The sequence below is a fragment of the Gossypium raimondii genome, chromosome 5 (assembly GCF_025698545.1).
Source record: "Gossypium raimondii isolate GPD5lz chromosome 5, ASM2569854v1, whole genome shotgun sequence".
In the NCBI taxonomy this organism is placed as follows: Eukaryota; Viridiplantae; Streptophyta; class Magnoliopsida; order Malvales; family Malvaceae; genus Gossypium; species Gossypium raimondii.
The window spans coordinates 29,807,036-29,821,950 of NC_068569.1; the positions used below are offsets into that span (position 1 = coordinate 29,807,036).

At 34.1% G+C, this 14,915-nt stretch overlaps 2 protein-coding genes across 2 annotated transcripts; both read right to left on the reverse strand.

The window, feature by feature from the left end:
- Positions 1–158: 158 nt before the first annotated feature.
- Positions 159–3,172, reverse strand: LOC105770978 (uncharacterized). The gene is made up of 4 exons (XM_012592362.2): positions 3,005–3,172; positions 1,500–1,646; positions 1,109–1,408; positions 159–996 (listed from the first exon to the last, which is right to left on the reverse strand). Exons 2-4 carry the CDS (start codon positions 1,632–1,634, stop codon positions 355–357), a joined length of 1,077 nt encoding a protein of 358 aa, XP_012447816.1. The 5' UTR covers positions 1,635–1,646; positions 3,005–3,172; the 3' UTR covers positions 159–354.
- A 2,288-nt stretch (positions 3,173–5,460) lies between these two features.
- Positions 5,461–11,604, reverse strand: LOC105770981 (uncharacterized). The gene is made up of 12 exons (XM_012592365.2): positions 11,447–11,604; positions 10,893–11,244; positions 10,690–10,778; positions 9,746–9,854; positions 9,033–9,100; positions 8,448–8,525; positions 7,934–7,998; positions 7,672–7,738; positions 7,377–7,559; positions 6,689–6,745; positions 6,048–6,143; positions 5,461–5,873 (listed from the first exon to the last, which is right to left on the reverse strand). The coding sequence occupies exons 2-12, from the start codon at positions 11,239–11,241 to the stop codon at positions 5,733–5,735; spliced, it is 1,302 nt and encodes a 433-aa protein (XP_012447819.1). The 5' UTR covers positions 11,242–11,244; positions 11,447–11,604; the 3' UTR covers positions 5,461–5,732.
- Between the last annotated feature and the right edge of the window lie 3,311 nt (positions 11,605–14,915).

A 14,915-nucleotide genomic window follows, 5' to 3' on the forward strand; every position in this document is an offset into this window, starting at 1 on the left:
TGTTTTCTTTTCTTTGAGATTGATTTGAAAAAATACTCATTCAAAACTCAATGAGCTTGACTTATTGATCTCTATTAATCCTAAAACCAAGCATGTCTTTTATTAAATAACTAAATCTAATTTAAATTTTGCCTAAACATGAAAGGTTACATTGAGTATGAAGAAATTTGGGTTTCTGCATCTTTTATTAAGTCCATGATTTTTGCCAAAACAAAAACATTGATGTCTGGGTTCAACAAAGGAACACTACAAAACATAAATAGAAACAAACGGTCCACGACTTTGGACTTCTCTGTTTAAACACATCAAGGATTACTCTCTTATGCAGAAACGGCAGTCTCTTTAAAGATATTATTAGCAATACACATCTGTGGATGAAGGCGGCCCTGCCATTGCAACCTGTATGGAAACTGGCTCCCATTCCGCCACATCTTTCCTGCAATCACTGTTCTTAACTGCAACGATGTCCAACTGGTTCGCACCACCCACAGAAACCGATGATTCCACCATACCTAATCGCTTTGCTGCTACTGCTTTCAATCGATATCGTTCGGCCCTAGATCCGATAACCTGTCCTAATACGGACGCTGCAATGGTAAATGCCATAGCTGTCTTTGGCATCAACACTGATTTCCGGAGCATGGCTATGAATGGAACAGCTGCATGGATAGCCACAAACCAAGATGGTGAGAATTTTTCAGTGTGTTCCCGCCATATCCCTAACGGAACATTTGCCGCCATGCCTAACACCCCGATCACCAGTACTTTTGTGGGTAAGGATTGTGGGCGGAGATTCTTGGCAAATGCGGTTTGTGCTAGTGCTGCCCGGGCTGCAACAACTGCAGGTGGGCACCTGTATTTCATCCCCGGTGGCGGCTGCAAAACTTTCGCAACTAGTGGCAAAACACCGCTGACCGCCCTATACGACTTTGCAATCGGACAGTTCCCGTTTTGCAGCCATTCATTGCCCATAGCTTCATGATTCGATTTTCCACCCTGAAAATTAGCATAAATGATGTCAAAATAATAATCCAAAATCGTCAAGACATTTTTCCAAACTACTACCCGCAAATCAACAGACACGGTCAATGATCAGATGTTAGATTACCTGTGAAGAAGACTCTTTCTTGGACGATTTTCCTTTCCCTTTTCCTTTCTGATTGTTCCACTTATTAGAAAATGCATCAAAACTGAAAGGCCCTCCCGGTCCAAAGGATGAGAGACTAATGGTGGCTGCCTTTGCAGCCAAAGGATTGAACTTTGGTGGGGCTGTTTCGGTCTCAGCTTTCTCAATACGCAAGGATGATTGTCCAGATAGCGGAACTACTCCGTCACGTCCATGGAAAAGCCTGAATGCCATGTCGAAATTGGGTCCATCTTCAAATATTGGACCTTTGGCTCCTCGTACCTTGGGCCAAGAAAAAAGGAAAGGAAAAAAACTATCAAATAAAACCCACGATCCATGAAGCATATCGCTCATGACCGACACAAAACCTTACCGGCATGGGAAAAGGCAAGGCAGACGAGAAGGAAAAGTTAGTTGGCTCGTTAATGTTTCTCAAAAATGGACATCTAAGAATGTCCATTTGGGAAGATGAAAATTCCTCATTTAGGCCTCTGAAGAAAAAATCCATTTCTGACGTAACCTTCACAAAAACGTAAAACGGTTACAAAAAATCTTAATTTGCTAAGAGTAATCTGATTCACCATGTGTTAAACAAGTTAACAATCAAGATAAAAAAGATCGAACTCTATGTATATCAGCAGTTATATGTTAATAATCATAAAACAAGGGCCATATAAGGAACCAATATCAATTGACCATAGAATAAAATCAAACATGTTGATCAGATCAACAGAATGAAAATAAAAACAGAAGCTTTCAAACTACAGAAGGTGGAAAACATTTAAAAGAACTTCCAACCTCAACTCCCTTATTCATATGGAATTTACAATATCACTCGTGAATGAAATATCGAAGCTCAAAAACTACCCCATGAATCAATACAAGCCAATCTTAAACCAAAATCAAACAAGTTTTATCGGGTCAAAGCAAGTCAAGAATGAAGGCTGAAGCTTTTAAACAGCAGATTATGGAAAACATTACCAAATCAAACGCATGGATTTTACTAAATCAGTCTTGAACGAATATCAGAGCTCGAAAATTACCAACAAATCGCTATCAAAGCTTGAAAATTACCCAATAAATTGATATAAGTAAATCTTAAACCAAAATAAAATACGTTATATCAAAGTCAAAGCAGTCAAGAACAAAGGCTGAAGCTTTTAAACAGCAGATTACAGAAAAATTTACCACAATTCTAACATGAAATGTTAACAAGCACATGCAATTTATTAAATCATCCATGAATGAATATCAAAGATCGAAAATTACAGAACAAATCGATACGAATCAATCTTAAACCAAACAAAACATGTTTAATCCACTCAAAGCAGTTAAGAATAAAGGCTAAAGTTTATAGCCAGCAGATTTAACATTACTCGTTCAAAGACTCGAATTCAATAAAATAATTACCATGAAGACCAAAGAAAAATGATCGGTAAATATATAATTGAAATCTTAAAAAAAATCCAATTAAAAAGAAACGTTTAAGTAAAAATAAAAATAAAAACCATTAATTTCCTCAGAAAAATAATGCTCTCATTGAGCCTAGAAAAACCTCAAAAATAACTAAAAAACCAAAAATCCTAGATTACTGTACAGATCCCTAACATACGATAGCTAAGCCATTAGAATTTCACATATAAAACCTATATAAATAAATAAATTTAAATTAATCGCCAAAAAACAGTAGAAAACATGAAAAAAAGGGGAACAATCCATCAAAGCTAAGAAAACCAAAAACCTAAACACCCGTCTAAGAATTTGAAAAGACCACGCGATTAAAATCAAAAGGGAACTAAAAAACGGATTAAAAGCAATAGAATTAAGGAAAATCTATCCAAAAAAAAAAACCAAGAACAATCTAAATAAAAATCGCACCTTTTTGCAGCTAACAACGATCAAGGAGAGGAAAAATAAAGAAAACTAAAAAAGAAAAATTGGGAGATAATTTAATTGAAACAAAGAAAGCAATCAAACAAGAGTTAGGTGAGAAAGGGGAGAATTCAGTATAAAACAAGACGTTTTGTTCATTTTAGTTGCAATCACAATAACAATAAATAAACAAATAAATAAAAATTATTCCTGAAGAGTAGAAAACGGCAACGTTTCGAGCACACGCCTTTGCAAGAAAGGGGAGTGGGTCAACCTTTGCGTGTGCCGGCCATAATTGAAGTGTTTGAGTCGAAATTAATTTATGAATTATTATTAATTCAATATAAATAATAATGTAAAAGAAAAAAAAAGGGAAAAATGACTTTTTTTTATAAATATAATATTAAAAAATGTTTAGTTATAAAAAGAGGGTAGGAACAAATTAATTACGAAAATGAAGTCTTTATTATAATAATTTTAAGTAGCGTTTAATACATTGACGACATGAATAAATATTTTCTTTAAAATATCTGAAAAAAAAGAACAAGAAGTGAACAAAATTTGAGGAAATTACATTAAAGTCATTAAATACAGGAAAAAGGCTATTATCTTGTGTTAAAATCACAAATAAGATTTTTAAATTTTTTTCACTTTTTAGTTTTTTTTTTGTAAATTTACGTGTGCCATGAATGTGTCAGACCATATCGCAAATTATTCACTTTTCAATTTTTTACTTTCCTGTCAATTTTTAAAAAATTCACTGATGCTGTCTATTTTATAATTAATTTGATCCCACCTTATTTTTTAATTAATTAAATTTTAATATTACTTTTATAAAAAGAAGAAAAAAGCATTTATTTTATCTCGTATACAATTATAAAATAGATTATATTTTTTAAGTGAAATATAAATAAAATTTCAGAAAAATATAAAAAATATTTCTAGGAAAAGAGAATTTTGATAAATTATTACATTTTGCAGATATAATTTTGAAGCACATTCATCCAAACTAATTTTGTTAAATAATGAATCTAAAAGTGTAGAGACAAAATAATAACTTAATAAATTTATTAATGATGTACTGAACGCTTATGTAAGATTTTGAATATATATATTTGACTTAAAAATTGGAAGTGGTATGTTTCATGTTTTCCATGATGATATTTACAGATGGCCTATAATATATGTTTTAATTAAATTAAAAAGTGAGTTTTTTAAAAAAATAAAAGAATGAAAGTTTCTTAAATTTTAAAGAATTGATATCAAATAACAACGAATAACTATTTATGTTAGTGAAACGCAATTGAAGTTAGATGTTGATATATTTTCTTATCATTTATTAAAAAGAAAATGACGCATGTCAATATTTTTATCTTCCCTACTGGTGAATACATAGTTACTTTTAATCTATAATTTTATATATATATATATATATATATATAAATTCGTGTTTAAAAATTTTAAATTAATGAAAATGATTTTACTTTTTATATTATTAAATTCATATTTAAAATAAAATAGAAGTTGTGATGATTATACATTTAAAAATAATTATAATTTAATATTATTTATGTAATTACATATTTAAAAATAATTATAATTATAATTTAAATTACAATTACAATTATTAATTAAAAGTGTACTAATTTTAAAATAGAGTTATTACTTAAATAGAACTTTAAGAATAAAATAGAGGGAAAAATTTTGTGATTATTATAAGCTACCATTATTAATTAAAAAAATTTTGACAGAAACAAAAGTTATACTAATTTTATTGATGTAAAATAGAATTATTGTTTGAATAGAATTCTAAACATATTAATTATGACTTAATGATTATTTTGAATAATGTTACTTTGTATTAATTACATAAAGTAAAATTATATTATATATTGAATATGTTAAAATATTTTAATTATTATTTAAAAATTTTCTATTATAATGTTTGAATTGATTAATTTAATAATTTATATAAAACATTATTTTATGGTAATTACTGTAATTAAAAGTACAATATTTAAAAAACTAATTAAATATTAGCATAAAATCACATACAACGATGTGATATTAGAAGCTAACCTATTATATATATATATCAACAATATATTTTTTAAAATTTATATTATTTATATTCACATTATCTTTTAATAGTATGTAACATCCAATTAACTTTTTAATACCGAGTACAGCTGTTTAAATTTTTGTATTTTTCAATAAATAACTTTTATATACTCCAAAAAAAGGTCAACAGTTACACCATAGAAAGTGGAAAATACTGATTTCCACTTTTATTGTTCATTGAGGAAGGATTAGGTAGTTTTGGTTGCTGCTAGTTCACCAGAAAGCTCATCTCTTTTCACACATGGACCTTAGGATTAGGTATGAATAGATATCATACATCATGTATTTGTATTGTGTTCATAAAATTTACCTATTACAATCATATTTAAAATATTCACACATTAATAATCTATGTTATTTTATAACGTAAAATAATATCATACTTCCGATACACTTATATAAACTCATATATCCATACGTTAATATAACTAACAGCAGAAAGATATATATCCCTACAAGGAAATCCACCAGCTAATGAAGTAGTTCCATACAATCCAATATTTGCTTAGGACACTCAAAAACATACCAAAATGATGAAACTTTGCTATTTTCAGCAAATTCTTCAAGACATGCAATAGTTTAGATTATCCTTCACAAATTCGTATACACATGCTTACATTTGATCCGCCAACGAGTTTGAGCCACTGCTCCCAGTAGAGCTTTGCTTCCTCTCAGCTTGAAGCGACCGGCACAACGATTCAAGCTTTTCTTTCTGATTCTTTGTCTTCTCTAGTTGTTTCTTCATCCGCTCGCGCTACTCAAGCAAAGACAAGAGTAAGCGTTCGAGACAAGATTATTATCAATGTTTATGAAACCAGTTTGGACAGAACATTGATTCCGGGTTCAACCGATTGATCCGGTCTGGTTTTTTAACACTGACTATAATTCTGAAAAATGAAAGCTTAAAATGATATTTCAAACTATTTACCTCTTCCACAAGTTCTATGAGAGTAAAATCTGATTTGTCACATTTGCTCTTCAAGAACACATTTTCTTTCCTGAGTTCTTTGATTGATTTTGCCATCTAAATGTACATACAAAGGGAAAAAAATGTCGGTAACTTTGAAATCATAACACCACGTGCAATTGCCTATGCTACACAGACTCAAGTGTGAGTATCAGAGATATACAACCGACATGGGCATATCAATATTTTTCCAAGTTTCTCAATGTATTTGAAGGATCCTTAGAAGGTCATTTCCCTATACCAATGTTCAGATATGAGTTAGATACGGGCGTCGAACATGATTACTTCAAAAACAATGAAAAGTTGGAGCAACATAGCGCCTATATCGCTCCAACTCTTCAATTTTCTTAAAATGCCTGTATTTGACTGTATTTGACATGGATATAGGGATATAACCCTTCCATCCTTCAAATGCATGGAAAAACTTGGAAAAAAAATTAAGAATACCTGTGTCAGACACATAGTTGCGTCCAACACTCCACCTTCAAATCCAAGTAACACAGGACAACCACAACCGGCTATAGTAAAATGGGTCAATAGGAAAAGCCGAAAAGTAGAGCTTTGAGGAAAATGATTCTGTCAAAGAGAAAAGGCACACGTACCTTCTCAATCTCTTGCTTAAATGTTTCAAACACCTCATTGCTCTTTGACAATGCATCCTGAAAATTAAGAAGAAATTCAAACATCATGAAGATGATGATGAGATAAATTCAAACATCGATGGAACAATAAAAGGACAAGGATATGTAAACCAGACTTCAACATTGCTACGTCTCAGGCTAAGTTTCTCAGCAGTCAAAATGAAGAGGATGCTGGATGAGTGAAGTGCATTCAATGGTAAGGTCCAAGCATACTCAAAAGGAAAAAACCTCAAACATGAAAGACATATCACTCTATGTTACTCCGACTCTTCATTTTTCATGAAGTACCTATGTCCGACATATATTAGGACATGGGTATAGGAGTCTCTCGAAAAACATAGAAAGATAGAGTATACCCATGTCAAACAGATACCAACATTTGACACTCATCCCTAGGTCCGGGTAACATAGAGATCACTTCTTAATCACCTAGAAAGGCATTGCACTATTATTTTGTCAATAATAGAACTTTGAGTAAGCTTTCACTACTTTTCTGTCGACAAAAGACCTTTCAGTCGACGGATCCAAGGTCCAGCCATTCAGAGACAAATGATACATGAATTCAAATACTTAATATTCTATTCATCAATGTAAAAGCAAGAGGTTGGGAATGAAATTAAGATGATAAATGTCGCAGAAAGAATTTGACCTGAAACTGTTGGAATTTTTCTCCATCAGCTGTCAACTGCATGCGTAAATTCTTTTCAGTCACTAATAACTGTGACACTTGTTCTGCATATACTTTCATCTGCGCTTGTTCCTGGGTTAATTTCTCTTCATGTTGCTTGATTTTCAAATCCGAAAGCTGTAGTTCTAATGTTTTTTGCTTTAGCTGTGCAAAAAATGTCCGAAACATAAGAGCAAAGCTCACAGTCTTCAACAATAGAATTTATTAGGATTTCAACATAGAAAACCTTAGATATACCAGGATGTCAAACCCATACCTTCTGCGCATATTGTTGTTCAGAGAGGGCATATTGGTCAGCAAGCTCCTTCAACTTATCTCTTAACCTATATATGATGAATTCCGAAAAATATTATGAATAACAAAAAGGCTGGCACTAAAACAATAAAGCACCGGACAGGGCAAGCATCTGGTTCCTGATTAAAACAAGCCAGCCAGTCCGATCGGGCTTTTTCATCCTTCAACAGGTATCAAAGGAGGAAAAGAATATAACAATTAGATATGCATTTCTGGTCTCTTACATCTCATTCTCCTTTAGCTGAGATAGGCAATCGTCCTTCTGCTCTTCGAGCTTATTGCTCACATCCTATAAGAGGGAAAAAAGATTGAAACCAGTTGTAGAATATACAAGAAATGAAGAAACTAAAGAATGGATATCAACATTAAGTTCCCGAAAGTTATCCGGAAGTTGAAGAAACATTTACATTTTGTACTTGCCAAAACTGGAGTCACAAAGCAAATGCAGACACATTACCATTGTTCAAATACACAAATATAAGGAGAGTGAGGGTCTGTTCAAATTTTTCTAAGGTTTTCCACAAGTGTCCTAGGGGGGTCATATGCCTATACCCATGTTCGGAAATGCATTAGACATGGATGTCAGACATGGGTACTTCAAGGAAAAAATGAAGAGACTGAGAAACATAACTTCTTATGAAGTAACATAATAAGAGATAGCCAGGCTAGCCAGCATGGAAGGTAGCCCATCTACACGGACTGTCAGACACTTCAAAAATCAAAACAGGGACATCAAACCTTGATTGCATCTTGGAACCTGGCTGATAAATCTAATCTTAAGTTTTGCCCTTCCGTTGATACCCGTTTACATTCATCCTGCAAATTCATGAACAAGCCATCAGCACCTTTGTTAAAGAAAGTCCGACAAATAACTCAAAGATGAACAAAGACCTCTTTGTCATAGAGGTTGAAGATTTTGCAGAGATTATGTTCAGACATGAAAAAGCGAACAATCTCTTTAATATAAAAAAACAAAAATTGTATAATGTACATTACAAAAAGTAAAGACTGAAGGAAGTTGCTTTGCCTGTTAGTTAACTTAGTTATGGAGATCCACATTATCTAGATCAAGTACATGCCAAGCAATTTTGGAAGAAACCAAAGGTTCACAGAAAGTTCATTACAGAATTATTCTAAACACAATTTACTTCTAGAAAAAAGAAGTATGCTAAAAGGAGACAAATTTCAAGGTCAATCTGCAACTCATAACATTATTCAAGTGTCAAACAAATTAAAAGCAAAATGCAGCAAGAACAAATACTAACTGTTGTATGCAATCAGTCAAAAGAAAAGAAATGATAAAGTATTCCAAGAAAATCATACCATTAACATTTTGTTTTGACGTTGTAACTCCCTACAAAGTGATTCGAGTTTATCTCGAACAGCAATAGCTGAAAAAGAAGGAAAAGGAAAAAAAAAAAAAAGAAGGGATCTTAGAAATAGCAACCTCCAATTACATCCATGGAACATCAAAGTGACCAATTAAACCAATTGGTTTCATTTTTGACCTTTGACACTCAAGTCTTAAGTAAAAGAAAAAATAATATAGGGTAATATAAATTTTAACTTTGCAACCCCCAAAAAAACAAATAGAAAGTAGAAACTACATGCATCCCACCTATATCATCTAGCAGAATAAAAATCAGTGTTAAAACTTAACAGATAACTGCCATTCTTAGCAGCATAAAAGTAGCTTCATATCTATTATAAATAAAAATAAAAATAGCTTCATTTCTATGTGACTATGTCACTAGGATTCAGATGTGACTTGAATACAGGTATGTGTTTGACACGGGCATGTTCAAGTTTTTGAAGTTTTTCCATGTATTTGGAGGGTCCTTGACAGTTCATATATTTGGGTAAGTTTGGGACATTTACTACTAGAAAATTGAAGAGTCAGAGTAACATAGCTTCACACCCAAAATATTCATGATGGACTGATAAAATTTGATGGAAAATCAGGAAATTAGAATAATATACTCATTAAATCACATGATGGTGACCTTTTGGAAATCAAAAATGTTATTTCAACTAACCGGTATCTCTTTCTGCAATAACTTGTTGATATTTCAAAGAGAACTCAAGGAACTCCTTTTCTGATTTGGATGTACGTTTTGCAGTCTTGCGTTTGGTTTCAGTGGTTTCCTGATGATAAATAGTCCAATTAAGACTAAAATGAGTTCATTCCAATTAAGACTAAAATGAGTTCATTTAGATGGAACTGATATAAGATAAGCATAAGTAAATAACTCAGGACAAACAGAACCTAACTCAACGGACAGACTGTAATATTCTTGAAAATGCAACTCAGCATGGCTACAAACTATTACTGTTGCAAGAGAGATCTTCCAATCATACAAAGGAATTGAAAAGAAAATGGAGATATACCAAAACACTTTGAGAAATAGGTTAACAAAGTGAAACATTCCGATTCTGAAATTCTTAAAATCACTTAATCAACAAACACAAAATTCTTTTTTCTCCGAAATGAATATTACTTTGATCATCATGGGTTGCAATAAAGATTGTCATCGAGACAAAGTATGTGACAAGTAAAAATTAAAGAAATGGAAGAGAGAAAAAAGTGTAAAATATGCTTTCCTTATAATCAATAAATAACTATGACCACTTCTTTAAACCTTAAAAAATAATAATCACTACTCAACTCAAGACAAAGTGAAACTACAGAAAGATGCATAATTGTACATGAGTATTAGGCTATGACCCTTCAAATACATGCAAAAACTTCAAAAGGTCAATCATACACATGTCGAACACATCCATATCCGATAACCACACCCGAATTTGAGTAATATCAACTATTACTTCTTTGAACATTAAAATAAAATTATTGATAAACTCATAAATTGCTGATGCTCGTACTGAACCCTACCTAGAACTACAAGCATAAAAATTCCAGTGAACTTAGTCAAGTAATCTACTTTTAGTAAAAAGAAAGAAAATACTATGATCTACTAACTGTTTTTTTATTCTTTGGCAAATCTATGCTTTCGGATGAAGACGATTCCTTCAAAGCAGTCAAGTTCGTTTCAGATCCTCTTCCAATGCCTGTGAAAAAACTACCACCAATGAGCACTAAAACCCTAAAAAATACCCCAAGTTTCATAAATGAAATTTAAAACAAAAACATTGTGAAACAAATTCAGAAGTAAGGAAAATTACATGTTTCTGTACTTTCACACTTCCCTTTAACTTCCTTCACCTCACTGCATTCAGCAGCCTCGGGAAGCGAATTGCTCAACTCGGGACAGACTAATTTACCTTCTACATAGTCTGCTGAGCCCTCAAAACCATCTGCCTCAGACAATGGCACAGGGAACGTTCTTTGTTTTTGGCCCTTGTTTGCTCCAAACTCACTGGAGACTAAATCACCTTCTCTACAATCAGGTTGCAAAGGCTTTTCTTCTTTAGAAATTGGGGTTTTTGGAGCCAAAATCTCTGAAGGACTCTCAACAAAACCATCTGGCAATGAGTCCACTTCAGGAAGCTGATTTGATTCTGGGTTTTCCATTTTCTACCCAAAAAGGTAAAAAAGTGAGAAGCGTTCACATCAGATATCCATTAAACATAAAATAGATAAAACCCAGATCAAAATAAAATCTGGGTTTTCATAATAAATAGGTAAAAGTTCAATCTTTATATTTCCCAGTCTATTCAAACATTTTCAACAAGGGGGACAAAAAGAACTTCAAAAAAAGAAGAAGAAAAAAGTTTACCAGATATGAAGATGAAGAGAAGAAGAAGCTTTGCCGTTAGTTTTCAGTGTTTGTATTTTATTTTTCGTGTGAACTGAAAGTTGGAAGCAGCAAAATGATCTAACAAATCACTTTGTTGTTGTTTTTTTCTTTTTCCGATGTATTTTTTTTTCCTTAAAAATGTCACTTTGCTGTCTTTTTCTTTCTTATTTTTAAGGAAGTTTTAGTAAAATTTTGGTTAAAATCTTCTCCAAGCCCCTTTACTCTCGTAAATATTGAAGTTAGTCCTATTTTTTATTTTCAAATTTATTGAAAAATGTAAGTTGAATTATTAATGCTATTAAAATTATTTTATTAAATTTAAGTACATTACAACAATATTTACATTTTATTACATGGTTATCAAATGAGTAATTATTTATTTCAAAAGGTTACACTAGAGAATTTAAGGTACAAAATTTTAGCAATGTTAATGATTCAACTTGATTTTTTTTCTTTAAAAAACAAATGAAATCATTTTAAATTAAGAAAAATCTCAAAATCAAATTTAGAAAAGTTTTACTATAATGATATGTCGAGAAGGGTTGAGAAAATAAAAATGAGATTAGTTCTGTTGTTGCTGGTTTTAGTAGGGAGAGCAAAAAGAAGAAAAGGATTTATTGGTTGAGCTGACTGAACATGACTAAGGTGAAAAGCACGGGAGGGATGGGGTTTGGAGACCTAAATCTGTTTAATATCTCACTGTTGGCTAAGCAATGTTGGAAGTTGTTGCAGAGTCCTAAAGCTCTTTGGGCAAGGGTGTTGGAGGGGGAATATTTTCCTAAAGGTGCTTTCTTAAATACTAAGCAAGGGTCTAGAGCTTCTTGGGTATGGGCAAGCTTACTGCAAGGTAGAGAGTTTCTTAAAAAAATGTGCAGTGGCAAGTTCTTGATGGATTGGATATCAACATATGGGGAGACTAGTGGGTTCCAAGGGTCGTGTTGAAGAAGCTAACTGATGACAATCATGATTTGCCTCAGAAAGTCGCAGAATTGATGGACAAGGAAAATAATTGCTGGAAGCTGAACCAAATTAGAAGATATATCTCAGAGGAGCAAGTAAAAGCTATTCAGAGTTTGCCAGGTTACGGTAGAGGCCAAGACAAAATGGTGTGGACAGGTTCAAAAGATGGGAATTATGTTGTAAAAAAAGGATGTCATGAATTGAAGGAGAAAGTGATGAAGGAAGTGGAAAGGAGTGTTAAAGATAATAAGACTGTTAGAGAGGTAGTTAGAATGAGCTGAGGAGTTAGCTAATCTGTTAAGGAAAGTAGTTATTTGTTTCTATAAATATGAACCTCTGGCTTTGTATTGAACAAGTTAATGAGGTTAAATTCAGATTGAAAACACATTTTATTCTTTAGCTTTCTCTAGTTTACCTAGATTTCTTCATGGTATCAGTCGCTAGGTGTTCTTGATCATGGCAACGACAAATTTTGCTGCTTCAGACTCTGTTGAATTGAATGGCTCGGTCTTTGCTGCAGATCGGGTGGTGAATTCCTTTCCTCGACATGAAGTTGTGAAGCTTGATGAAGGAACATTCCTTCAATGGAAGCAACAGGTTAGGTTTATTGCTAATGGCTATGATTTGTTTGGATTTCTTGATGGATCTACTTCTGCGCCACCGAGATTTGTGCAAGCATCGGATGGTGCTCTTGTGCTCAATTCGGCGGCATTCGTGTTTCAGCAACAGGATAATCTCCTTACTTCGTGGCTCCTCTCCACCATAAGTTCGACTGTTCTGTCCTATTTTATGGATGTTCAATCGGTGTCTGATGTATGGACCACGGCGTTGGCGATGTTCGCGGCCGATACAGATCAACGACAGTCACGATTGCGTCATGACCTTCACTCTCTCAAGAAAGGGAGCTTGTCGATCTGCGAATATGTGGCGAAGCTAAAAAGTTTGTGTGCTCTTTTGGAATCTTCTAGAACCACCATCTCAGTGGCGGAGCAGACGGCGGTGCTGCTTGCGGGCCTTCCGTCTGAATTGAAGGTGTAGTGTCTTCGGCTTCGTTGTCCTCAACTCCTCTGCCATTTAATCGTTTGGTGGAAGCATTAATCGAATGTGAGAATCGGCATGTTTAAACGAATCAAGAAGTGGTGTATGTTGTTAATCTGTTGGAAGATGCGTCGCTATCACCTACGGATGGTTCGACACGAGGAGGTCGTTCGGGGTTGCGTGGTCGTGGGAGAAACTTTCGGCCGCGTTTTCAGTGTCAGATCTGCTCTCGTTTTGGTCACGTTGCTCAGAGATGCTATTACCGGTACCATCGTGACGATTCTTCTCCGATGCAGATTCAATTGCCGAACCCTCATGATTTTGGGGATGGTGGCTGGTCTTCACAACCAAATACAAGACCTAGGTTTTCCAACCTTGGTCAAAATTGCTATGGCAATAATCAAATTGCTGCTCCTGGTCAAAATTATTTTGTGGCTGGTCAAAATAATTCTGCTTCTGGTCAAAATGTGTGTGCTGATAGGTATAATGTTTTTCAAGAACAAAGTGCAGGACCGAATGTTGGGCTACATGGTTGGCCCAGGCTAAGTAGTGAGCGCTGTGAGTTTAGACCACCAAATCATGGGCCGCATGGTGTTGGGCCACCTGATGGACTTAATGGCAGTTTTGGTCCTACTAATATTGGGCTGAATGCTCCTCTTGGGCCCACTAACCCTATTTTGAATCATGTGCAGCTCGATTCATCTAAACTCACCGGTAATGTTGCAATTCCGTGGCGTACTAAGTCGCGTGCACGGGTGTTTTCAGCATCAAATCCATGTTTTAGGCTTCTTAGATTGGGAGATCTTCATGCGTCTGACTATTCTGATCCGTCCGTTTCGGGTTCACACATAAACTCCGCCCAATATAGAGTAAGTGGGGATGGTTCTGACTCGCTGGTTCCTGGATCGGTTGGGACATCATCCTGGTATCCTGATTCTGGTGCCAACAATCATGTGTGTCGCGATTCATCAGCCCTGCATAATGCTGTTCCTTATTCAGGTACGTCTTCTATTTTAACGGGTGATGGTACGCCTGCTATGATATCATCTGTTGGTCAATGTACGCCTGCTATGATATCATCTGTTGGTCAAGGTGTGTTGCCGACAAGGTCTAGGTTGCTTCGATTATTTAATGTTTTGTGTGTTCCAGCCATTCGGAAAAATTCATTGTCAGTATCACAATTTACAACTGATAATGGGGTGTTTTTTGAATTTCGCTCTACTTACTGTGTGATTAAGGACAACGTGACTCAGGAGATTTTGATGACGGGGCGTATTCATAATGGGCTCTATCAGTTGTCTCTGCTTGATGATTCTGTTCCTCTTATGTGTCATCCATCTGCTGCTCAAGTTGAATGTTCGACTCAAAATGATGACAGTGAGGTGTTTTCGCTATGGCATAAGCGACTTGGACATCCATCGTCGAATGTTGTTAAGAATGTTTTACATAA

Coding starts and splice junctions, on each gene's coding strand:
- LOC105770978 (XM_012592362.2), bottom strand. CDS start 1,634: ATGGATTTTTTCTTCAGAGGCCTAAATGAGGAATTTTCATCTTCCCAA. Junction 1,409..1,499: donor CCTTGCCTTTTCCCATGCCG/GTAAGGTTTTGT, acceptor TCTTGGCCCAAG/GTACGAGGAGCCAAAGGTCC. Junction 997..1,108: donor AGAAAGAGTCTTCTTCACAG/GTAATCTAACAT, acceptor GCTAATTTTCAG/GGTGGAAAATCGAATCATGA.
- LOC105770981 (XM_012592365.2), bottom strand. CDS start 11,241: ATGGAAAACCCAGAATCAAATCAGCTTCCTGAAGTGGACTCATTGCCA. Junction 10,779..10,892: donor GTGTGAAAGTACAGAAACAT/GTAATTTTCCTT, acceptor GTTTTTTCACAG/GCATTGGAAGAGGATCTGAA. Junction 9,101..9,745: donor TATTGCAGAAAGAGATACCG/GTTAGTTGAAAT, acceptor CTTCTTTTTCAG/CTATTGCTGTTCGAGATAAA.